General features: G+C 34.5%; 1 protein-coding gene across 7 annotated transcripts in view; it reads right to left on the reverse strand.

Annotated features, from left to right (window-relative positions):
* The window catches only part of XRN1 (5'-3' exoribonuclease 1), a 36,094-nt gene that overhangs the window by 7,969 nt on the left and 2,019 nt on the right, over positions 1–26,106 (reverse strand). For 6 of the 7 annotated variants that reach the window (XR_008578225.1, XR_008578224.1, XM_054834773.1 and 3 more), the window contains exons 2-33: positions 24,671–24,903; positions 23,266–23,363; positions 22,775–22,884; positions 22,570–22,680; positions 22,248–22,330; positions 19,914–20,001; positions 19,637–19,805; positions 19,358–19,425; positions 18,306–18,440; positions 16,863–16,929; positions 15,961–16,066; positions 15,514–15,603; positions 15,209–15,365; positions 14,667–14,786; positions 13,473–13,642; positions 12,504–12,624; positions 12,313–12,411; positions 11,343–11,446; positions 10,851–10,982; positions 9,944–10,106; positions 9,373–9,486; positions 8,797–8,895; positions 8,516–8,631; positions 7,514–7,660; positions 7,056–7,145; positions 5,892–6,027; positions 5,089–5,145; positions 4,256–4,388; positions 3,077–3,146; positions 1,675–1,900; positions 904–1,005; positions 127–222 (exon numbers count right to left, since the gene is read on the reverse strand). Coding sequence is in view for 5 of the 7 variants with exons in the window: in XM_054834773.1 (XP_054690748.1) it covers positions 127–222; positions 904–1,005; positions 1,675–1,900; positions 3,077–3,146; positions 4,256–4,388; positions 5,089–5,145; positions 5,892–6,027; positions 7,056–7,145; positions 7,514–7,660; positions 8,516–8,631; positions 8,797–8,895; positions 9,373–9,486; positions 9,944–10,106; positions 10,851–10,982; positions 11,343–11,446; positions 12,313–12,411; positions 12,504–12,624; positions 13,473–13,642; positions 14,667–14,786; positions 15,209–15,365; positions 15,514–15,603; positions 15,961–16,066; positions 16,863–16,929; positions 18,306–18,440; positions 19,358–19,425; positions 19,637–19,805; positions 19,914–20,001; positions 22,248–22,330; positions 22,570–22,680; positions 22,775–22,884; positions 23,266–23,363; positions 24,671–24,903 (3,810 nt within the window). In the remaining 2 variants the exon portion in view is untranslated. The remainder of the gene's footprint in view (positions 1–126; positions 223–903; positions 1,006–1,674; positions 1,901–3,076; positions 3,147–4,255; positions 4,389–5,088; positions 5,146–5,891; positions 6,028–7,055; positions 7,146–7,513; positions 7,661–8,515; positions 8,632–8,796; positions 8,896–9,372; positions 9,487–9,943; positions 10,107–10,850; positions 10,983–11,342; positions 11,447–12,312; positions 12,412–12,503; positions 12,625–13,472; positions 13,643–14,666; positions 14,787–15,208; positions 15,366–15,513; positions 15,604–15,960; positions 16,067–16,862; positions 16,930–18,305; positions 18,441–19,357; positions 19,426–19,636; positions 19,806–19,913; positions 20,002–22,247; positions 22,331–22,569; positions 22,681–22,774; positions 22,885–23,265; positions 23,364–24,670; positions 24,904–26,106) is intronic. The other variant, XM_054834771.1, reaches the window with a different exon arrangement.

The raw sequence follows: 26,106 nt of genomic DNA on the forward strand, positions 1-26,106 counted from the left end.
TCATGTGTAACAATACTTTCATCCAGAGGATTTATTTGTAACATTAACTAGAAAGTTTTCTGGCGTATAAAATTCAGTACCTTCATATTTTGAACCCAGGGATCTGTTTAAAGTTTATATACTAACCTTCTCATGCATGGTTTGCTGAATGTGGTGAGACTTCCCAGAACTCTGCAATGATTGCCATATGCTGCAGAATTCATCATCTTGCTTACTCTGTGCCTGACAAAATAAGGAACAACCACCCCAACAAACTCAGCAGCTATAAACTCAACTTTTGAACAGTTAATCATATACAAAGGCATTCTGAAAATCCCAAGGTCCAAGTTTAATAGTGCTCAGATAGAAATCTTCATACTGACACTAGTAAAACTTGCAAGTATTTGATTTATGAAATAAGCTACTGTGGTGGGTTGTAGTTATGTAACAGCTTTCCCTAAGAATCAGTATTAAACTGAAATGAGCTTAGTTTGTTTTGAGATTGGTTTTGTTTTGCTGTTAACAGAAGTTATTAACATAGGAAAGATCACTGAGGATTAATTATCCTCAGATGATAATTCAAAATGGTTTCAAAAGCATGGCCTCATACTGGTAGTAGTCTTAAATTTTATTATTAATATGTTATTTGGTAAGGCCTTATCAATCAGACTCAATTGCTTAATAACATTACAGGTACGCTACCACAAAACTGAAGCCCAACTATGTAAAGAGCAACACTTTTGAAAAATCTAGAATCTGAACAAGGATAACACAGGATATTATGCTCATTCAAGAACTAGGACAAATTCTGCTCCAGTCTGTATCCAGACACTAAAACATCTGATGAACTAAAACAAAGCTAGAAAAGAACACCCACTCTAAATAGGAGGCCAAAATAATGAATCAATGAATCAGAACACTCACTTTATTTTTCTGATTGCCACTCAGAAATGATCCTTTCTGGGGTGAGTTAGAGTTGCCCTGATTTTCAGCCCTGAGATTGTAATGCTGTCTTCCATTCAGTTGCTAAATCATTAAGAGGGGGAAAAAAAAAAAAATCAGAAGTGTTTCATTGCCTTAAGTTTTCTTTTGAAAAGTAGTTTTTCTTCTACAGACTTAGAAAACATGAGACAATTCTTCTTAAACACACCTATAGCAACATGAAGTTACTCAAGCTAATTTTCTTTATAGTCATCACTTATTAAAAAATAAAGTTTAATTAAGCCAATGAGAACCCCCAATTCACCTGTAATTTTTCCTCCTTTACTGTAGTTTCAAACAAAGTAAATCATAACCAAGAAGCAAATCTGACAAGGAAATCACGTCTTCTCTTTCTGAGCATGGACGAGCTTGGCCCACAGAAAGCATTACTTGAAACAGAGCTTTAAGGAAATTATTCCATCTCTGCTCGAACAAACTATTTGTTGACACCAAATGTGGTGTCACTGCTCCAAACTAAATATTTGTCTCTCTGAAATGCAACTGGAGCTACTCAAAGCAAAACAACTGTCAATAAGGAACTTCTGGTCCCTTTCATTATTGGATTAACTCATTTCTCCAAGATAAGGATTATTGTACTTCTAATATACTGAGATAAAAATTGAATTTTCTTTGTACCAATGAAGATAACAGGCATGGTCATAACTCACATTTCTATGGAAAAACATTTTTGAACAAATGAAAGAAAAATCTTACTTGAGTAGGAACAAAAAGAGAGCGAGGAGAATGGTTGAGGCCTCCCAGATGCACTTTTTGCGAGCACACAGATGACAAATCAGATGCATATGAATTGTAGTTATTCACAGCTGGTTGAGGCTTAACTATGGCCGTCAGTTTTTGATTTCCCATTTCTGACCGACTACCATGAGACAGGTTAATTAAGGCACTTGATGGCAGACGATAACCTCTGGCAGGTGAGCACCTTGAGAAAAGCAAATTACATAGCTGTTTCATGTAGTTTAATTGTTGACATTTCAATATGTCTGATTTAACAACACTGATGCCTCCATGCCACAAGATAATGATTCACATTTGAACAACAGAGGCTAAAAACTGTATACGATACTGAAATCTACTACCATTATACACAATATTAATCCCATTGTGCTCCCCTTTGGCCTCTGGCTGTCAAAACCAGAAAACAACAGTAATTACTACTACTGTGAGTTTATATTGTACCTTTCAGTGCTGAGCTCAAAGAAATTTTAAAGATGAGTGAATTGTTATAGCATAGTTCTGTGGTAAATATTTCTGTAAAAATTATGAACCAGAAAACAATATTCTTTTCTTTTTCTGAGATGAAAACTGAAGCCAGTAGCAGAATTATAAATGAAAGGTAAGCAGCATTTAGTCTGTTTTATATCTTCCTTTATGATTCTGAATACTGAAGATTATCTGTGTTACAGGACATGCTCTTGCAAGGGAGAGGATTGTGTTATGCTTGCTGAATGCAGAGAATAGGTAAGATTCTCCTCTAATTTCTGTCATAAGAAACTTAATTTATCTAAGAATAACAGTAAAATGAAGCCTGCTGGGTAAATTAGTGCACTTAGAAGTTTACCTGCTTACTTAAATACAGAAAAGTTATCACACTTTTTAAAACAAAAGCATTAACCATGCCTCTACCTCCTGAAGAACAGTTTAGGTTTTTCATGGTAGAATTTAATGCCTAAGTATCAATTATTGATAGTTCAGAGTTCCTCTCCTTCAGAGGAACAGATGATTACTGACTATTTTTAATCTATGTGTTTAAGACATACTGATAACAACCTGTTTTCTACATACTTGTTTTAGAAAGACATTTGGATCTAGTGCTTTACTCTGTTGGTTCATATTTGCTTTCTACAAATCATAATACACAAATTAAATAAAAATACACAAAAGAGCCTAAACAGCATTTCTAAAATACAATATGCCTCATAAAATTATCCCTACTCAAAGAGAAAAAAGAAACACAGAAGATATGAAAATTTACCAACGCAGTTTAGAAACAAAGTTTTAAAAAGAGGCATTAAAAATATGCAAACAAACCCAAGGCAACAATTTCATGCCATCAATACCAATGGCATGAAATTACTATGAGATCCCCTGCACAAACCTTATAGTTAGGCCTCCAAGGAATTCTTCATCAAACAAAACTTCGAAGAGTACATCTGTTTCTCTACTGGCTGTAGAAAATGAAGTAAAATGTCATCCTATATATGTAACAGTAGCTGTTTTCATCAAAATTATGTAAATATCTATATTAGTTCTGCAATAAATAATGGCAAGCCCAAAGACTAATTAGCAATAAAAATTCCTTATGCCTTAAATGATTAATTTCATTAACAGCAATTCAGAAATTCTTCTCAAAGTCATATATGGCTGGCCTTTTAGATATACTTTTAAACAGAAATGTACCATGCATAACAACTTATCAACTAGCATTAATAGAACTGCAATTTATAGCAGTATGTCACAGTTGTCAGAAACTGAGATGCAAGCCATCTTTACATTTAGGCAGTCGGAAACCAACAGCTTTAACATCACCTTCTTGCATAATGATAGACTAATACTCCTTTGAAATTTTACTAGTATATCATCATTATAGGAAAAAAATACCTCTTTAAAAAAGCTGCAAGTCTAGTCTATTCAAGATTCTGCTGGATGCAAACTAAATGAGAAAGCAACTACTTAAACACCAGGTAAGAAAACAATTTCTATTACTAGATCTCAAACTGCTACACCCAAGGTGATCTGGTAAATCATTTTGTTCACCTGAAATAGATTTATGGATAATCTTCTTGTCAAAGAAGGTATAAATCCATGCCATTTAACAGAAATGGAATATCATAGAGTACAAACCAAATTCCAAAGAAAGCAATTTGAGACAAATCATACTTGATAAAATCTTATGTTCAATGTAAGTGTTAAGGCTAATACTTTTTATTTCTACTTCTCTTAACTTTACCCATATCTTCCCATAACTTCATTTTGTTCCTTTTTTGCAGCCTGTGTTCTCTCTGCCTTCTTCATATTAAGAAGGAACAAAGGGTAAGTAATTTCTTAGTCAAAGTACAGCTGTGTAACACGTAAAATTAAAATAGAATACCTGTAGGTTTAATTCAAAACAGTAAATATGTCGCTAGCAGCTTCAAAGTGCATATGCTTCATAGGTGAGAAATTTCTGTGGATTCTCAATCATTATACAAGACACTTTTCTGAACCCTGCTTTCACACCACTAGTTGAGCTCTTTATATAACTATAATGCTACAATTATGAAGAAAATATTATTACCTCCTTTAATTCCTATAATGGTACCTCGAAGACCAACTGGAACGGAAAAGTTCTCTCTCACATTGACAACACGGTCGAACAGCCTATACTCCGCATCTCGATCTGGAACAACCCCATTCTGTTGTTCTAATGGCTGACAATAACCAAAAGACTGTGTTAATGTTTGAAAAAAAAAATATGGATTACAATCAAAATGCATTTATAACAGTATCTGAAGCACGCTATAAAACAAACTTTCTGAAAAAATGTTGTTTAAGAACATAGAATCTTCCCTCCCCAGCCACAAAGCAAGTTTTTTTTTTTTTTTGCAACTCTCATTCACTCACTGCTTCTGCCTGAGAAACAACAGTGCTGTACGTGATGTAAGACTGACCAAGGGGATCAATTTAGACAAAATAAAACCATCAAGTGTAACCTGCCTGTATCAGTAACACACGTATCTGAAATACTAGGCAAGATGACCACGTCGTATGTCAAGAACTAAACAAAAAGCCAAACAGGGAAGAAAAGACAAATGGAAAGTACATTTTATTTTGCCTTCATTATACAGCCAATAAGAACTGTAGAAGCATGAAGGACAGAAGGTAGAAAAGAAATGAAAGTCAGTATAATACATGACAGAGTTTGTAGTTAGTAGAAATTCTCTCCTTTCAGAGACAGACTACCATTCTCAAATTGATTTTCTAGAAGGCATCATAAACCTTTTTCTTTCATCAACACCGTCCTAAAATTCCACTATGAAAGTTGGTAAGCTTAGGTAAAATAAATATGATCTGGACAACTTCAACTTCTAAAAAAACCCAAAAAACCCACCACCTTTTCACATCACTTACTCTGTACAACAAATGGGGTTTCACAGTTACTCGCACCTTCTTGTTGCTCCTTCTCTGCTAAAGGAAAGGAAGAGAAAGTCATTACAAATTAGTGTAGGAACCAACACTGGATTTCAGGTACAACAAAACACCTGAAAAGATAATGTAGAATTCTTTTGTTTCTTTTAGACGAAAGTATACAGCTTTCATGAAGTCTTTAGGATGAGTAAATCAAATTTTTAAAACATGACTGATATATTATCAAAGCTTTGGCATTTTTGCCAATTACCTTTTTGGCTAATTCCAGAATTCACACCAATTTAATTATCATGCCCTTGCAAGTAATTTCCAAGAAATCAGCCCATTATTTCATGTGGGGCTGCCTTTAGCTTTTGCTTTAGTAATTTCCTTGGCCCCTTTTTTGATCTGTGGCCTTCAGGAAACAGCTTTCTAATTTTCCTCAGACCAAAGAGAAACTGCAAGGGAAGAACAGCTGGGATTGCACTTAGAAACAGCATTTCAGCAGTTCAGAATATATATATGACACCTGTTCCTTTCAGAAATCACCAAAAGGCAGAGTTCAGAGTATGGCCTAATGCTGCTGAGTCGCCTCAAAAAGAGTCAAGTAAAATATTAATAATGTCCTCTTCTGAATTTCTGGGACAATTCACATTACAAATTCAGACCTTACATTACATTCTGTATTCTTTTTCTTTGGAATGACAAGTAATCATCAATCGGCTTATTCTAATTCAAGAACTGGGAAAATAATGAGCAGCTGCTTTTTTGTTCACCCCTGCTCACAATGATGTCAAGCTGCGTACCTTGCATTTCTCTATTTCTTCTTCAATTTTCTCAACAATAGCTGCATCCAAAATTTGCAAGTCACAAGATGAGCGAGACAAAGCAGACACAGGATGTGCCTTTAACCAGGCAACAATTTCTTGAACTTTCTCAGCTCTAAATAAAAAAGGGACATGAATTAAAACCTTTATCTGCATAAGTTAAGCATTTTACCATGTTCCCTGATTTAATCAGTCAAGTATTATGATATAGGCACAATATTTGTATACATTCATAAAATAACAGAATTTAAGATTTCTGTTTACAATAGGGGTTAAAAGAAATAATCTAATTGAATCATGCAATACTGTTCCAAAGCTATAACCTGAAGTTTTGTCTCTGCTTAAAAAAATATCAAAAATTAAATTATTGAAAAGTACTCAGTAAATTATGTTTGCATCCAACCAACTAACCACGTCCAGCTGTGATTAAAGGTTCTGTGACCAGCTGTTTCTCACAGCACAGTACAAAAGAACTTCAGGGCATGCCTCTGGTGAAATGGAGCACAAACCTGAGATTCTTATAATAGAAGACTCCCACAATGACATATCTGCGTGGTAAGAGTCCTGCAGAGTGCAGCATCATGCAGACTTACCAACTCAAGCCCGTGAATAGGGCTTACTAGCTAATAATAAAAGCTTTTTAAATGTTACTACAGTGTATCTGGAATCAAGGTTGCTCCTTGTCTCCCATGAAATTGACTGAATATATACTAAAAATGTGCAAAGTATTTTAAATACTGTACATGTTATTTTTCAAATTCAAAGTGATCTTAAACAATTAAAAGAATTACTGCTTATTTTTCAAAAATGATCTTTTGGTGACTTTGTGATTATTCATAACTATGCTTACTGAAGGTTACTTTAAAAGCAAGAACTTTTAAGTAGACATCAAAAATTAGATTTCTTGTTTATTGGACTTAAGTTAGGAGTCTGACAGAGACTTGGACTCCACAACTGGAATGTACAACATTCTGATATTTTTTTCAGAGTCATCACTGGACAATCACACTTAAGGAACAGCAAGGTTTCAGTTACACAGGAGCCACTATATGATCACCACCAATTTCACAATGTTGTCAGCCTTTATTCTACTTATTCTAGGGGGGAGGGAGGGTGGCGAGGGAAGGGAGAAAGACAACTTACCCGTTCTCATCCTCTCCAGGCCAAATGTCATCTTCATAGAAGATATCTTCCTGGCTATTCTTGGCTATATAATTAAATAGCTCAGGGACCCTAAAAAAAAAAAAAAGAATAAATGGAAGACAAATTTAGTTTCACATCAGCATAGACCACAAAAAAGCCTCAAAGCAAACTCTGACGGGCTTCAAAAGTTCTGTAGCCCAGATGGATTTTTTTTAACTTAATTTAGTGTCACAGTGTTCATTCATCAAGGGTGAGCTACTGACAAAATTACTCTATCCCAAAACATGCTTCTCCTTGGAAGGAGAGACTGTTGAAAAGAGAATATTTGAATAAAAGAAATTCCATCAAGCAATTTCCAAAAGCAAACTCATTAGTTCTTAGATCTGTGTCCAGAGTACAAAATTCAAAGACTGATACAAAGGTGGATAATTTGGATGAAGCTCATATCCAATATTTACCTTTCTAAATACTCAGCAAGCAGTTGTTCTACTGCAGAAGAATACATCCATTCATTTCCAACTTTCTTAGTATAGCCAGGAACTTCTTCATTTTTCTTATTGAACTTCAGGTTTAGCCCCACATTTGCTTTGTGATCTCCATGAGGACTGGAAATAAGTTGTTGTTTGTTTATTAAATTGCAGTAATATATGTGTGTGTGTGCATACATACGTTAAAAACCACACATAAACATACATCCTCAGCCTTAAATCATAGAAAAATTAAATTCTTAGCATTGTGATAGCTGTAAATGTTACAGGACATAAGCTGTACTACAGTAGCTGTCCACATGCAGGCTCATATCTTATTGCAAAGGAGGGTAGGGAGTATTTTACCCTTCCTCCTTAATTGAGATCTGATCACCCACAATCAACCTGGCATTTACCAAGATGTAGAAGGATATCCCTGAACAATTAGTGGGGAATAAATGTACACCTTAAATCACAAGAAGATGCGCATGCATCAACCACTTCTTTAGTGAGCTGTGCTAGGAAACCACAATTCTGACGTTCAGAGAACTACAGGGATTGCCTCCCTTATATAATTTTAAGCAGTTTTAGTCTTAACTAGTTCTTAAAAAAAAGTTACAGGTACAATTATTATCCCTTTATACCAGCAGTAGTAAGTACAATGAAATTAGATCCCCTTTCCACTTTTTATTCTCAGCGTGGCAAAGTCAGTTCAAACTCCTGCTTCAATTATGCAAATAGCTAATATACATCTTTCTACAATACTAAAGCCAACAACTCTCCAGTAAAGAGAAAGTAAAAAGAAGTTTATGATAGGAGAGAAAAATACTGCATATGAATTTAGTTTACAGCAAATATACTTTGAAGAAAGCTTCACATCACAAAACAGTTATACACCTGATAAGAACAGCGTTTACACATAGCAGAAGTTCTGTAGAGTTGTACTAGAAGTTAGAAGCTTCTCTACAGTCAGAATTGACAAAGAGAACTTACTTTTTCTTTGATCCTCTTCCAATAAAGATACTCCCTGTAAATCTGGAGACAAGATACCCACTTACTCCAAGACGGCTGGCCAAAATATATGCAGGATTGTATTTCACAGAATATTTCTTTAAAACAAACAAACAAAAAATATTGGCAATTCCTGAAGGATAAGGATTTTTTTTACACAATAGGCAAATGAATAATATCAAAGCATCCCTTAAAGACATTTACCATTGCAAAATATATTTGACACATTGTTTAAGCTTTTAGTAGAAAACATAAGCACTTACATGCTGGTTTTGTATTAAAGGATCAAGCTGGGGTTCACACGGAATATTGAAAACTACACGAATTCTACCTTCTGTGATCACATCACGTGAATCTTGAACCTTGGAGAGAAACACAGCACATTAAAAATGTTATTTAAAACCAGCAGCCTTCAGATACTAGACCTTGTAGTCTACTTTATCAACAATTTTGCTGCAGTAGGCACAGAGATGCTTTCGGATTCATCATCTTGCCATGACCTGTACGCTGCTTCCTCATAGAGCCAAACAGCACTCAATCAAAGGAATCCATGACTGAAAATGGTCCAAAATGGAAACTCTATGTATTGCAAATTATCCCAAATAATATATAAGAATAACCCTGCATTGAAGCTATGCTACCTTTTTCTTGTTATGCCAGCAACAGTGACAGGGAAAGCAGCAGAACCCCCTCCTCCTCTGACTAAACCATCAGGGAATCTTTGATTTAAAACTTAAGCTAGCAAATGACCACTACTGCCACACAATATCTTAGATTATTTTAGGCTTGCAAATAAAGAAATCTAGGGCAGAAAAGAATATGAAGTTATTGGAACTAACTTCTCCCACGCAGCCATAGTACGGAGATCCCAGCATAAAGGCTGTACTTCCAGGAGGAAACAAGTCATCCAAAGTTTTGATGTTTGAAAAACGAGAGTCAAAGGCCTTGATATCCTACATGAAAAAGACAAAATTGATAATGTTAAATATCATTCAGTTCCAGTAGAATAATTAAAAAGTTCACATAAATAAGATGCTTATTTTAAAACATTATCTGAGTCTGAAATAATTCGTCAAAGGCAAAGAAGTTCATACTATATTACAAATGCTGTTACACAAGCAACTATGCCATCTCATAGAGCGCCACTACTGCACTTCATTCAAAATATCATCAGTGAAAAGATGACAAAAGCCATTTTTTCGGTAATATCTCTAAACTGTGCAACAGGATCCCAAATTTTGCAACGCATTATTTGCCTAAGCACATTATGTTTTTTAATACAATAAATTATATTAAGATGCTTCTTTTTGTTCATTCTTTTGTTTTAAAGGAGCATACATTCCTCGCGTTGTACCCCCAGCAAAGGAGTAAGGAGCTATGTGCAATAAGATACTGAGCTTGCATATTTACCTTGACAACAGTTTGGTAAACAAAAGGAAGAACTTGTTTTGACCACTGCTTCTCCAAATAAACTTCGCCGTTTTGGTTTAGCTGGTATCTGCTACCAGTGAGTAACTGAGCATATACAACTATTGATGTTTCATGAATAATTATTCCTTTTCTTCTCTGGTAGCTGAATACAAAACAGAATATTTAGACTGATTACAATAAACAGAACTGAACCAAGAGGGTGGAATTAATTTCTTGAAATAGAAAAAAAACCCCAAAACATCAAACTCTTAAAAAAGGGATTCTAATAGTTTGCTTCCTGCTTTATAAAATATACCCAGTATAAATGGCTTAACCAATTGTTTATCCACTGTTGCACAGCCATCAACTACACAGCTAAGTGTGTTGATTGAAACACATTTTACCTTTATAGTGGGAAGGCTTAGGGGTAATTAAGGCAGTTAACTCAAGTGACTGACAATAAAATGGCAAGCTACTGTATCTCATTTGTGTTCCACTGGGCACCACCCACACTCTAGAAGAGCAAGAGCTGTATTCAAATTTAACAATGTTAAGCTACTGAAGTTGTAACTCGATACTGCCTGACTCCATTCTATATACTTCCCACAACTGAAGATTACCAAGACAAGAACAGAAATTGAGCGGGAGAGGAAATACTGAAATTCATTCATTTGAGAATTCTTTTGTAATAGCATCTAACTTTAAATACCTGGGGACTAACTCCATATATTCTGAAATTTCAATATAAGCTCTTTTATGTTGTTTTTTTTAAATTCCAGCAGACTCATTAACCTTTATCATCAAGTATGCAGCAGGTCTTCTCTGCTACTTAGGTCTGTAATACAGTAACAAAACATAGCTAAGCTATAAAATGCAAAGTTACACTTTAATTTTCAAAGTTACTTACTGCTCTGAAATGCCTTGAACTTCTTTTAACCACATGCTTTGTTCCTTATCTCCAACGTATGCCACTTTAGTTGGGGGCACTGCATTTCCCATGTAAAGCTTCTGCGTGCCATGGGGTTCTTCCAAATAAAACCTTGAGAATATTATGACAGGTATGAATTTAATCAAATAAGATTAATCTAGACATAACCAATTGTGAGCAAAACTTAAAATAGTTAGAAATTACTTGTTAAGGACAAAGAAAATTTGCAGCATTGTTTTCTCTCCCCCTTCCACAACAGGTGTCACAGCATATTTTTCATAAAAAATACGAGTGCATGTGCTGAATGGAAGATTGTATAGAAATCTTCCACCTAGACGTCTTTGATACATCTGGACTAATTTGCTGTTAAGCAAGTATTACAATAAAAGCAAAACTTTTGTACAGCTTAAGAAACTTATTTTGAATAAAACAACAAAGAGGACAAACAACTATCTATGAAATGTCTCTTACTTAGTTTCTCCGTCTGACACAGCAACAACTCTGGCTTCTTCAAGGTGTGGCCAGTTAACAAAAACACGCTTTCCAAGTACCAAACTGGCAACATTTTCTACCATCTGAAAAAACCCCAGACATTACTAATTGTTTAACATATTAAAAAGATTATTATTAAAATATTTTCAAACTGTTTTTGCAATAAAAACTAATTAAAGAGCAGGTTGTCTTGTGGAATAAAAAGCTCATTTTAGCTTATTAAATTATATGTTGATACATATTATATAATTTCTGATTAAAAATGGAGAATGATATTTCATTTTTTAGGACAAAGTATTGTATTCCAAGTGTGGCTCTTCACATGTAGCATATGTTAGTTGTAAGACCTTGGCTGATTTACATTTCTGGTATAGACTTACTATATGCTGTGCGACACAATAATCAAACCGACAATTTCAGATTAGTGAAATATTTTATACCATAGATTTTACTTTTGTATTTCACTGAAGTAAAGAAACAGCACTTACATCCAGGACTTAGCTAGCATCTGTAATTTTAGTCTCACATTATGTTCTATTTTCCCAATGAGTTTCTTCTATTTTTTAATCTATTATTGTGGCTTATTAAACTCTCTTTGCCACATATTTCACCTTCCCTTCTACTAATCAAATTTAAAAACTTATACATGAAACTTGTTTTGAAATCAAAGCATTACTAGTTAAATAAAGTTTTTAAAAAATCTAAAGATATTATTTTAAATTAACTATTCAATATATTTAACTATTCTTTTTTATTAAATGTTTGGGTTTATTTTTTTTTAACTTTTTCAGTACTACTCTAAATGTTTTTCTTCTATAATAAACTATTGAGAGAATATAAATAACCAACATTTCGAATCTGCTATTTAACAAATTCAGTCTGTTTCTGACAAGTTTTTTTGTCTGGGTTTTTTTTTGTTCTGGTTTTTTGTTAGGAGCTGAATGCTTACCTGTTCTTTTGAGTTCTCATCAGCTATGATTTCTAACATCATGTTCTCTCCATGGCTGCTTTGCTGAAACACCTGTACACCACTTTTTCTAAGATAGAACTGGGTAAAAACAAAACACATAAAACTTACTTGAATTCTTAGATACTTATCTCAAATACAGTTGAAAATGTCAGAAGAGAGAAATCTTTTACCTTATGTTTAATGTGCTTTAAAGTAGGAAATCCACAAAAATATAATGCACCCTTGTTGATTTTAGTTATCTTATTGTGGGTTATTTCTACATGCCAAGCATCCAAAGGTATTGTTTTATACCTAAAAAACAAGTTGCACAACATTTGCTCATCCAGATTGAACTTCAGCTCTAGAAACTCTCATGACTCATTCAAACATTCATTAATTGACAAACCCTTTGACTTTCCTGGAAGGTGGCAATTAATTTAAGCCACTTAGAACCTATACAAAGGTCTATAAAAGCCTATGCTATTGCTGCAAAGAGACTATTCATTAAGAAAAAGACAAAACTTCAAGCCATGGTATATCCCAGTCTCACTATTTTAATTCATTGTTATTGTCAAATTCTAAACTAGCAATGGATCCATAGGGTATCATTCCTCTTCACAACTATTCATTCTTCACCGAGTGTAACCCTGCAACAGGCATTCCTTCCCTGTTTTGCTTTATGTTTGAGTACTATTACAGTTAGGCTTCCATTTAATCTTGAAACCTCAGCCTGCAGTAAATAAAGCTAGCTACTTGCAGAGAGAGGGAAGTGACCACCACACTTGTGTTCAACTCTGCACTGGATCCAAATGCTTACTTTTTTTACAAACGGTCTGGAATTAGTATGCTGACAAATCATCACTCTTATATAGATATTTGTACCAGTCTTTCATCCTCTGTGTCATACAAAGTTTAGTAATTCTCTAGAGTGTTCTTGCTGACTTAGCATTGGTTCATCTGGTTTGCAAAGTAACATTTGAAGTAAAGAGACAAATACTTTTACCGTGCCATCCACAAGAAGTAACATCTAATTCAACATTTTCCATTTTTCAGTCTATTTACTGGCTGTACATACTGGCATATACAAGCTTTAGTTAAAATGCTAATAAAAATATTCTAACTACTTTTAGTCTACTCTAAAATAGTTATGCCAGCATTACCTCGTATGACATCTTTCTATTGCAGGGAATTTCTCCGGCCACGGTGTCGTGTACTGGAACTCTGCCTCTTTGTCATGCCAGTACATTAAGCAAGCACTGTGAGTATTTCTTCGTTTCTCTTCTTCTTTTAGGCACTTATTACAGGATTCCATGGCCTGCAGCAGTCGTTTCTAAATTTTAGAGAAATTAGCTTATGTGAAACTGGCAACAAAAATTAGCACGGAAACACCTACATTGGGAAGTGGATACCTGCACTTTTCTGGTTAATTTTCTAATTGCAGTCTCACTGTTCCCCACGTCCCAGCTCTCCAATAAAAATAGGACAATGACAATGGAACGGCTTTAGAGAATAACGATTACCTTTTCACAAATGTGTTTCCAAAGGCTAGTTATATTTTGCCTTTTCCATTTAACATACAAAGAAGCATTAAAAAAATTTTAGATACTATCATAAAAATTTGCAAAATAACTACTGAAAAAGCTTCAAAACCTTATGGGTTATTCAAGTAGCAACTGCTGTCTTTTGTGAGAAGATTAAGTCCTGTCAATGTTTCACTGCGAACTATAGAAACAATTGATAGGCACATGCCACCACCTGTATATATCTTAGCATCTAACCTGCAATCTTATTTTCATCTACTCTTTGATGTGCTCAAATTTAATCTGATAGAAGATATTACAACAATATATATAATACTGTTATCCTATATGCAAAAGAAAACCGTTACTATTTTATTTTATTCCTCTCCGTTAATGTTTTACTGTTTGATTTGTACTTAAAATCTTCTACCCATTACTGGTGTTCATGTGAAGAGATTTTCTGTAGAAAGACTGGAAGTTTTTTTCCTAAGTGTTTCTTTTATTTTACCTACAGACATTCTGAATTTTTGTATGTATATAGGAATAGATTTTTTTCCTCAAAAAATCTGAAACTAAACATTTGAATAGCTGATTAAAACCAACAACAAAAAGTCCACATTCCTTACTTAAGATTTCTGCCACTTGGAGCTAACTTTGCTTGTGGTAACTTAATCTAGCCTTACTCTCAAGGCAGCAAACCTTTATATTTTTCTGTGGTCTTATCAAGTGTTAATTTAAACTTCCATTTAATTGATGTCTAACTGTTGATTAATTAAAAAGTTTAGCAGATTTGTTACGAAGCTTTTACAGACAGCAGATGTTGAAAGAACTTACCTCATCAATAAACGGGATTAATACTACAGCTTCCCATTCTTGTTGTTTTCCATTTAGGTCAGTTTTAAAATCCGGTGGATAATACTCTATAATAGGAGAGTCTTGACTGATCATCAAATGCTAGGAAAATACAATAGAGGAATTAAACAATATCATAGGAAAATACAATAGAGGAATTAAACAATATCATAGGAAAATACAATAGAGGAATTAAACAATATCAGAGACAATTTAGCACTAATTCTAGGAAGAGATAGAGGAAGACTGGTATTAAAACCAATTCAAGGCTGAACAGGAATTCAACATGTATGATTTAACTGTCCTAGTCTGAAATTGCTTAGCAAATGCAAAATTTTGTATTTATTACTAACTTTACAATGTACTAAGAATAGTAAGAAATAGAAGTATTTAACCATACACTTAAAATTTAGAGGTAAAATATAACTAAGAGGACATGGAAAAATATCAAGAAAAGACTTACTTCAAAATAAAGCAGACAACCAGTAAGCGATAGATAAATGCAATGTAATTCTAAATCCTACCTGGTAGCACTTAGGTAGCAGATCTTTGCTAGCTGCTGGAAGTACAGCAAGAAGCTGTTCAAATGGCATGAAAGGTTTTCCCAGCTCAAATTTGATTTTGAGTTCACCAATGTTGCGAATATCTGACAGATAAGGTGCATAATGGTAAGGGTAATACCTGCAGGGGAAAAAACCCTCTTAAGTTACTTATAGTACAGCAGCGTTCACAGATCAGAAACAAATAGAACTACATTACATGCTCCCAAAGTAGAAGGTGAAATATTGCCTGATCTTTAAGCAATTTTTTATTTGACAGTATTTCTTACCAGCTCCATGACTGAACTCCATGGTAATAATAATGCAAAATCCATTGTATTGCCTGGACATAACATTCAGCTTGATCGGCCAAGAAGTCACTTGAAAAAAAAAAAAAAAGGAAAGATACTTATTAGTTTTTCTCATTTTCACTGATAGATAAAAATTACTTAGCACCTTGTGAAGAGGAATGAAGATAGAGCACTTTGGGAACCTAATAAGACCATAGTTTTCTAGATGCATTTAATACTAACGGATTTTTTCTCTCTGGTCCTCAAATACTCGTTAAAGGAAACTTGACTTGCATCTCTTCTGGCATTAGCCAAAAGCATCACCACTACAGTACGCTACCATGCATTCTCTGCTTTCAACATGGATGAATATTCTGTCTTGTATTAGATATGTCTTTGGTGCTTAAAAAAAGGGGGGGGGGGGGGGAAGAACAAGCATATACTTACTCAGAAACTACTTCTACACCCATTTTAGTCATGTAGTAAGTTCTTTTGTATTGTCTAAACTCAGTTTCAAACAGATCATCATCATCTGGTTCATCTTCCAACACAGCTGAAAAAGTAGTCACAGGAGAGAAAAAAAAAAAAGAAAAAAGAGGATTAACATTCACTTCTCTACTACAATAAAGTTTGAAGACATTCAGTTGTGACTTAATGTCTTAACTTTATTCCTCAATTCACAGTTATAGGTGCCCATACCTTCCTTGCACCTGAAACATTCAAACAAAATCTTTACCAAGAGAAAGTCTGGAATTTTTTTTCTTCCCCGTAAAGGCAGGCAACCCATTCTGTAGCCCATTTACAAAAACAGAGAAGCGAACGTAAGCCATCAGAAAATAATTTCAGAAAATGTTAAAATAAATTATAAAATGTAATTTTTTTTCAGCAACATCATCTTATATCAGGGAGTAGTTTTTACAATTTTTTGACGTTAAATTTCAAATGATGTACAAAAGACATTTCCTACAAATGGAATGAGTTTAAAAACACAATCAACACAACCAAAACATCCAAAGCCATATAAAAATCTGTTCTTTTGTCCCCACCTGTATAATAAAATACCTAGGCATGCAATTACCAAAAACATAACATTGTTGAAGATTTGCTCATTCATTCCTTTAATTCATCATGGAAATACTGGTCAGGTAAGAAGCACTTCAAAAGCGTTAGCCCCCCTCCCTCTCATCATAAGCCAGTGATGTGCAGTTCCATTTCCCAATAGCTGACTACGTAACTCTCATTTAGAGTAAGGTCGTGTCTGACATGGAACTCTTACAGATCTTCTGAATCTATACACAAAGTAACAACTTTCTTTGTTATACGTATATGGAAAAGTTATTTGCACTTACTTTTAGGCGTCAAAACTTCACCTTCGTTTTCTTCTAAAGCAGCCAAACATATAGAATTTTCCTGAGCCTATTAATTTTTGAGATACAGTAAAAATACAGAATAATAAGCACATACCTCATTCACAACCATATAATCTGCAACTCAAAATGCTATAATCAAGATGTATAAATATTATTATTTTTTAGTATAAAATCCACTACAGTTCCTTCTCTTGTGATTGCCTAGGGAAAATTATTTTATCCATACAGCTCAGACAAAGGAGCAGTCTTAAATAAAATCTCAACTACCTTTAAAAATATCTGAATATGTGTTTTCCAAAATACAATTATTTCCAAAACCATGCAGTACACTTTTAAGCATTTTTACCTACAACATGCATTGTGCTACAGCACCAGTATGCAATCAAATTTTTAACGAGTAAATTTCTAAGAGTTCAAATTACTTCTGTGGGAAGCAAGGATACAAGAAATTGTGTTTTAGAGAGTCAAACAAGCCAAACATTCACCTCATTCTCACACTACACACTGTCTTTTGCGTACAGCACTGAGTAGCTTTCGATCAGCAGAATGATTAAGGTGGCCCTCTTCCCCTGTACCTGAGATATGCAAGCTCCTGACTGTCACTGCCATTCAAAGGATCAGTCAAGATGGCTAGCTAATACTATACGGGTGCTCCAAACTTCTGTGGCAAATAAGAAAACAACCACAAATAAAGCATACCTTATTAAAGGAAGAGCTAACATCTTGCTCTTACAAACCACGAACTGCACTAAAGAACAGGATAACGATATGCAGTGAAAGATTAAACTTGAAGGAATTTCCTGCTGCTACTCTACACTCTGCTGAAGGCATAGATTGAAGGACAGCCTATGGAAGTGTGGGGGAGACACGACAGTAGGGCAGAGTCAAGATACAGAGAAAAGTGCTGTTCCTTATTAATTAGTTGTATCTAGAATTGCAAGTTTAATAAGCAATCCGAGATAGCTCAACACCAATGAAATGGCTATTTATCTCGTCATTGTCAAATAGCCAGCCGATACCAAGACACACATGAATAACCGGTCAGTGTATTGGAAACATACAGAACTGCCAGCACACTACACATTGAAAAGTATATTTATAAAGCATAGCAAGTTTGACCATAACTCACCCAGAAGTAAGTTTTGCTGCTGTTGAGGAACAGATAAGTTGACATAAAACATTAAGTTACAAGTTTACAAGATTTTAAAAATCATGAGAACTGGACCTTGACTTAACCATCACTCACAACCAGCAATGCATACAGGCAGTTCCTCAATGTTACATTTTACTACCTTTTCTGACCTCAAAAAAAAAAAAAATCTCAAACCAGAGGCTTACGCCATTTAATTTGTCTAAGATGAAATTATTGCTTTGCGAAAAGTAACATTCTTATTTCCAAAACTGCCCATGTAAAACACTAACCTTTTGTTTCTTTTGTTTATTTTTTCTGGCTTCCTCTGCTGCAATACCAGCTGCCTCATTGAGGTATTTATTGCCCACTTTACTTTCAAACCATTTCAGGTCTACAAAGACTTCACTGAAGTGTTCACGATCAAACTGTGCAGAAAAAGTAAAGTAAGTTTAGAAATATTTGAGGGATGCCAAATTTAGAGTGTTAAATTAACAATGTCTTTTTAGTATGTGCTTTAGATTACATCTAGAATCATTCATACATAAACATTTTGCCCTAGAGCTACAACTAAACTAATATTAAAAATCTTTTTTTTTTTCACAATATATAACATATACCCAAGCCAAATTTTGTTTGGATCTGGGTAACATAGTCTTGTGCCGCACACCCAACACTTTCATAGTTCTACCCGAGATTCAGAAGACAGGGCTGAAGCATGGACAGCAGATGAACTTCCTCCTTCCAAGTTCAGCAGAAGGCTGAGACCTTTCCATTTCTATAGGGCCTATACCTCTTATGTCTAGGATGGATTACTACAGGGGCAATTAACAGATTGCCTCCTGTACGCTAGTTAGTTCATGAAGAATGCTGATGCCTGCCTCAGAGATGCTAATGCTTCACTGCTCTTTACCAGTGATCTTCATAAAAAAAAAAAAAAATATTGCTCTGCAAGATCTTCAGACATAGCTTACCCCACAAGAAACTGATCAAGAAGGGAAGCAAAGAATATTGCTGCCTGCAGCACGCTTTGCCCAGTACTGCCCCTCATTAGTCAATGAGAATTGAGGACCACGATTCCAGTGGTGAATCCTCATTTGATTTGCAGTACTAAAAGATGCTGCCTAAAGCATAGATCAAATGATTTAATCTTTTTCCTAATGTGTTATGATAAGGTCAGACAACAACTGATTGGATCCCATCAGTTAAACGATAAAACAGCTGACTGAACCACTTGTAAAACACAGACATTCAGCAGTTCATTAAAACTACAGCATAGTGTATTTTAGGGCACTATATTGAGGTTATATTCAACAGACTACACCATAATTTCAAAGTTACTTACATCTGACAATCTGGTGAGATATTTCTCAAAGCGTTTTAAATTTAGATGCCCGTTTTCATTTATGTAACCTATTGGGAAAATAAAGTATGTTCTTTAACAATTTAACAATTTTAAAATTTCAACTTAAATGCCCTATAGAGAATAGAATGCAGTCTTGCTGGGTGTTTAAAGAAAATGTAACAAATACTAAACATTCTAACATGGCTTACAAAGGTCAATAAATATTAATGCAGCAATGTTAATGTTTCTACTTTCCAGAACTAAACTTAGTGTTCTTACCTCCCAGTTCTGGCAAGATAGCCATGTATGTTCTATAAAGTAGCGGCAGTGCATCATGATTAATGTGTAAATGAGGTAGATGAGGAATAAAATCATTTCCTACAAGGAAACCCATTAAGATCCAATCATCTATTATCCTTTCAATATCATATTCAAAGGAAATCTTGTCCTGGGAAGAGAAAAAAAACAACCAAAAAACAGGAACATAATTTTTATTATCATGTTTGCATAAAAAGACCTCACACATCTCTTCAATCACATGTCCATTAGAACTTACTTTTACTGGTGAAAATTCATAATCAATATATTCTCTCATCAGTGATAAGTGCAGTAAATGAAATGTTGTTTCCTCTGGTGCACATGCTCTGTAAATTATTCAGAACATTAAGGTAATTATTTATAAACTTTCAACATGAATATTTAATAAGTCCAAGGTTACCTAAAACCAGTTAATCTTACTAGGATTATATCCTTGCAGAAGAAATAACCCATAAACATTTATTTGAATCTATTTTAGGATTCATCTGGTTTGAGTCTATAAAATTTTGCAACAGAATCTTCTGAACAGCAGATGTGACTGCACTACATGGAAAACAGCTAGCTTAGAGAAAACAGGGCAGCTTTGTGGGGTTCCATGTTGCTTTAACTATTTCATAAGTAATTATCCCATTGTCCAAAAAAGGGACAACCTAACCTAACTTTGCACAAACCCCAATGTATTTTAAGGTATTTCAGAACTAGCCTGTGTACATACAGAGTACACATTCATGTCTAAACTGGCTGGGTTACATTTGCAGTCATTTGAAATGCTTCTTGTTGGAAAAGAATATGCTCAACTTGAAAATATGTTCTGTATGTATTATCTACCGGCTTCAACGCAGCATGAAAAAATGACAAACCTACTGTTTGCTTATGGCATAAATTAGTCAACATATATTCTGCCTTCTTTTCCTCTCTTCATTGAAATGACTTAATATCTAAGCCAATGTTAGGCCAAAATCAGTTAATACCTGCACCAAAAGATTAGTGAGCTAAAGACTGATATATTTTAAATTCGTAAAGGACTTTTTCACCTTGTAGATACTGTCACTAGCTGGGACCACCTCCAATGACAAACCAGTATAAACACTTGTGTATTCAGACACACACATATAGAGTAGATTTTGGCCAAAATTCTCCAAGGAAGATGCATGTGATAGACAAGCTTATATGAAGACTACTAAGATGAACTCTGAGCTACAGTTGGCTGCAAAGAACTCAGACTCAATTCTGCCACATTTAAAATGTAATTTTCATATTGGCAAATCCAGGTTGATGCTCTAAGATGCTAGAGACACTTTGCCCCTTATTCTTCATCACACTGGACTTGAAAATCTGATAAAACAAATAATTTGTCTTAATCAAGAAATTGCTGACAGGTATTAATTTGTATATATTTTTAATATTTTCAAATTTCCAACTGCAAGTACTCATAAAAGTGATGATATTGACATAAAGACAATTCTTGTAACTTCCAGAAGTAAATGCCTGTAATGAGCAATATTATCCAGAAATTACAATAGAAGCCAAGCATGGAACAATGCTTGAGGGGAAGAAAAAAAAGAAAAAAAAAAAGAAAGAAAAAAAGAAAGAAAAAAAGACACCTTGTCTTTAAATTTCATACTTTTGTTAATTAATCCCTCAAAAGGTCATCAGAATTATTTTATATTCTTTTATTTTTTAAAAAGGGAAACCCAACATTTTTCTTTGACTAGACTTAAGATCTTTTAAAAACATTACAACGCTACATGCCAACACTGTCAACATAATGAGTATTAGTGAAAAGTTGACTGCAGAAGACTATGAAAACACTACTTATTGCTGATGTTTATCATATTGTCCTTGGCAATAAAAACATTTATTAGCAAAACAGATACATTTATCTAAATATTTATACAACTTATCACTGCATTATCCAAAATCCTTTTTATATCAAAAAAGTGTATTTCTCTCTGTCTCTCCCACCTTCTGCCCTCTATCCACCAAACATATGCTTAAGGCCCTTCAAAGAAGGAACCTAGCCATAGTAACGGTTACAAAATTAATTCTATTACTTCAGAATAGCTCCATGTATATGCACAGTTCTGGAACAAATCACCTTGTTCTGCCTGATTATAGCCCACAAGTTAGTTCAAATGGGCAAATCCAGAGTAAGACTCAACAGAGTTTATTTTAGTAATTATTCTAGTAGTTTACTTACATGCACAAAATCTCAGAGATATAAATACATTTTAAAATAAGTCAGTATCTGCATAAGACAATTAAGGAAACAATATCAGTACAGCCTTGGCTGCTCCATTCACAATATGAAGAAAGAAGCAAAACACACCAAAGCTCTAAGGATTTTTTTTATCAGCTGTCCTCAACAGCATACACTTTCTGATGTAAATGAATTCAAATGCACAATTTAACAAGTCAACTTCTCTAATTTCATGTATTTTCTAAGACAAAAATAAACTAAGACTTTATTAATTTAGTATGCAATCAATTAAAAAACCTGTTTTAGTGAGCCAGTATCTTTTGGATTTAATTTCATTATATGTAAAGTAAGAGTAAAGTTAAATCAGTTCACCTTTGAGATTTTTTACCACCAAATCTGACTTCTTCTCTTAAGAGCGCAAAGTGTGCCTCATGACTTGTTAATCCCAGCATAATCTATTACAAAGAGATATTAGAAAGGTCTTACTTCATTATTTTTTTAAACTGTTATTTTAAGATTCGAGCAGTATAAAGAAATTTTGTTGTTCTGTTTTTATTACAAATTCAAAAGTTTGCAAGAATATAAAAGTACACACTTGTTTAATAACATTTTAGAACCCTGTGCACTTGGGAAGACATCAAAGACATACACACTTTATAACTTCTGTTGTTTGTATTATTTTAATTGCACATACCAAGTCGGCATCTAAGCCATAGAGACAGTGTCTTGTATTTGGATCATGATGGGGCTTTGCTTTTTCTGATCTGATGAACTCCATAATTTTATGCTCACCTTCCCCTGGAGTCTGCACAAAAAAAACCCCAAAACCAAAGTAATCAATATTTTTCTATAAAATAAAAAATTATTTAAAATAAAATATTAACAAAATACAAAAATACCTCATGGCCTGATAAGTAGACTGTTACTCCTTGCCAGGATTTGTCTGTGGAAATCTTCATATTTACAAAATATTTAAGATGCTCATGCAATCTGGCCATGAATTCAGTTCCTGAAAACAGAAATCTAAGTTAAACACAAAGCTTTTCACTAGTAATTCAAAACTGCATTTACGTATCAAAAGTATTAATGGAAAAAAACAACGAATAAAAATTTTGCAAGAGATGAAGGGGATAGCTGTTTGGTTCCCACCCCCCCCCCCGAGGTTTCATTTTTTCCATAGCAATCTAAAAAATTTTTAGAATGAGACAGTATTCCAACCCTACTAAAAGTTATTAAAACTTGTGTTCCCAAGTCACTTGAGCCTTTATTGATTCTGTCCTCTAATTTTTTAAAAAAACAACCACCTTAGGACAGGAAAATAGTGCCAAAATATAGATGCAAAACCATAAATCTAAACACTTAAATTTAAATAATTACCAAATTATCTTACCTGGTGTAATACAGTTGGAGTCAAATCTGGCTTCTGTAGGGAGAGTTTCTCCCTTTTCTAATGCCTTTTTTATTTTTTCCTCTGCTTCTTTTGCTGATCTAAAACAAAACAGTGTTGGATAAAGGGAGTAGAGAAAGAGTCAACTTATTCAAAAGTTAATAACCCAAGTACAGCTCTGTTGACAAGATACATATAGCTGGCTCTTTAAAGAGTGTTTTAGGGGGAAAAAAAAAAAAAGGTAGAGAAATTTACTTCCTAAATACAGTTTGAACTTGTTTCTGATACAACTGGAAGGCTTATAAATAGCTTTTTTTCCCCCTAGTAATGATGATAATTTGTCATTGCTTGGATACAGTTAATATTTAGATCACCAAGATGATCATTCAGTGGCTTATCACAATGAAAGCAAATTAATGTTGAAACAGTAGGAATACTTGGGATCTAAATATCTGAAAATGCTATCCCAGAACAGTAATGGTAAGGTAGTTAAAGCAGCAAGTTTGGAATACCATGGGGGTAGGAGAGGGGAACAATTTATCATCACTAGTAATGCAGAAACAAACAAACGTCATCCTAGCCTTCCTTGGCCAAGGATTTCATAAACACTTTTGAACCAGAAAAAGAGAAGCCACCAATGTCTTAGGTTTTTGTCTTTCTCTCTACTCCAATTTTCTATTTAGAACTCTTTTTAATCTCTTCTTCCTGTCAACCTCCTTTTCTCCTTAAAAAGGACAAAACCCAAACCCACAAAAAAACCCAGCAGCTTGAAAATATTTTCTCTTGTCCCTTTTCCCCGGTTTGTTTCTGTTGCATTTCACTCGCCATCCCTGTATTGTCTGACCATTGGCTTTCTTTCCTTATAAGCAGTCTTCAAAAAAGCTTCCACATCTCTCAAAACAGTAATATAATTCTTAACACTGTCAAATCTACTTGCAGCTCTGTATTTGAGCTAGCTTGCTAACTGGTATCAACAAGAAACCAGAGTTTAATTAGAAACTTCATTTCTTCTATGACTGTCAAAGAACGTGTCATTGTAGTTGCCAAAAAGGAATATCTAGAACTAGCATTTACAAATACAAAGACTTTCACAGGTTATGAAGCCATTGGAGACATCTGTAAGAGCTCCAGGGCAGATTTATTTCACTGAAAATTTCATAGGAAAAAAACTCCCCCCACCTCCAAGTTCTGCATACCAGAGAAAAATCTAAGTAACAAGCAAACTTTCCTTTTTGGAATCCTGATTTTAAGTATTAACATTTTACAGGTAGTCACCCTCATTTAACTAAAAATTAAAGCTACTGTCAAAGGCGTGACCACTCATAATATATTTTACTTTTCAGGCATACATTTAAGCAATTTTTTTTTCCCCCCAAAAAAAAGACAGAGCAAGAACAAAAATTCTCACCTAAAACGTCTCCCACGCTGCTGATTCATTTTTGCTCTTGGAGCTACTCCATCAACTGCCATGAAGAAAACCTTCCTTGGTTTAATAATGCGAAATAGTACTTCCAAATAGTGAAAAATATCAGCAAAAATCTTATCTTCTGAGATTCTGAAGTGAACATCATCATCATTTGGATGTGAGCACTGATGGATAATGCCATTCATGTCCAAGTATAAGTTGTCAAATTCTGGAATCTATAAAAGCCACAGTTAGTGCCCATTTGGTGACAGCTGAAGCAAGGCAACCACTGCCTGAGGTGCAGCTGAGACTAACGATGAACTCTGAAAAACAAGCTGAGGTGGGAAGACCTCCCTGGAACCTACTGCACACCAATAGGCTAAGAATAACTTGACTGGTTACAGGTTTGTCTGCATTTGCAATCTGTTATTATGATTTTACCAGTGAAGAAAGTCAGCTGAACAGATTCCTATCCTATCCTGATTGTTTCTGGTACCTCGGGACTTCTGTCCCCTGTGCTCGGCCAATCTTCTACATTGTATAACGGAAAAGCAAATAAAAACAATAAAAAAACCACCCAAACCCACACTTTTCAGGATGAGATAATTTTACTTTTTTTATAGCCCCACACATTTCACTGATTCATACTTGCATAGCTGCACTATAAACAGTAAAATTTACAAAACTGAGTATGCAGTTTCCAACAGTATTTCAAAAGCAAAGCCAGCTTAAGAAGCTTTAGGGCTCTCTCCCCTGCTAACCAGTTCCTCCCATGACCACTGCATGCTGCCTCTTTAGCTATGCTAACAGGCACCTGTGAGTCAAGAGAGTGGCAATTACCACCAAAAGCAGTAGAGTTATCAATGACAACATAAATTTCCTTCCCATGCTCTCCAAACGTAGATTTTTTTCTGTTCTTCTAACAGCCTTATCTGTAGCAGTCCCACTTTCTTTTAAAGGAAAAAACCCTCCCCCGAACGTACACAAGCAACAGAGCGCAGGCACGGTTAAACATATGAAGCAAAGGGGCTGTTATCTATCTTTTGTTGCAAAAAACTACCAAACATGCACAAGAGAAATTTGCAATAAACAAATCTATTCTTTAATCCACCAATATGACTGATCATAAAAATCCTTCTGTTACAACTGGAAGAAGACACTGCTAACTTTTCTGTAGTATTGCTACTGATATATTTTTACATAATTTTGAAAGGCACGTTGTTGGACTTTTATTTATCATTCAGATGTAAAAGAAACATAAGTCCTTCAGAAAGAGGAATGACAAAAAGCAGAAACAAGGCAGGATTGGGAAGGTTCTCCAGTCACCTGCAATACTTAGTCTTCTCTTGTGCATATTGATCTTCAGTACAGTTAAATTCAGTAACCAAACTGTTCTCACCGTGCTCAAACACCACATCATCAACATAGGCACTACTTTC

Source organism: Grus americana, chromosome 9 (genome assembly GCF_028858705.1).
Source record: "Grus americana isolate bGruAme1 chromosome 9, bGruAme1.mat, whole genome shotgun sequence".
NCBI lineage: Eukaryota > Metazoa > Chordata > Aves > Gruiformes > Gruidae > Grus > Grus americana.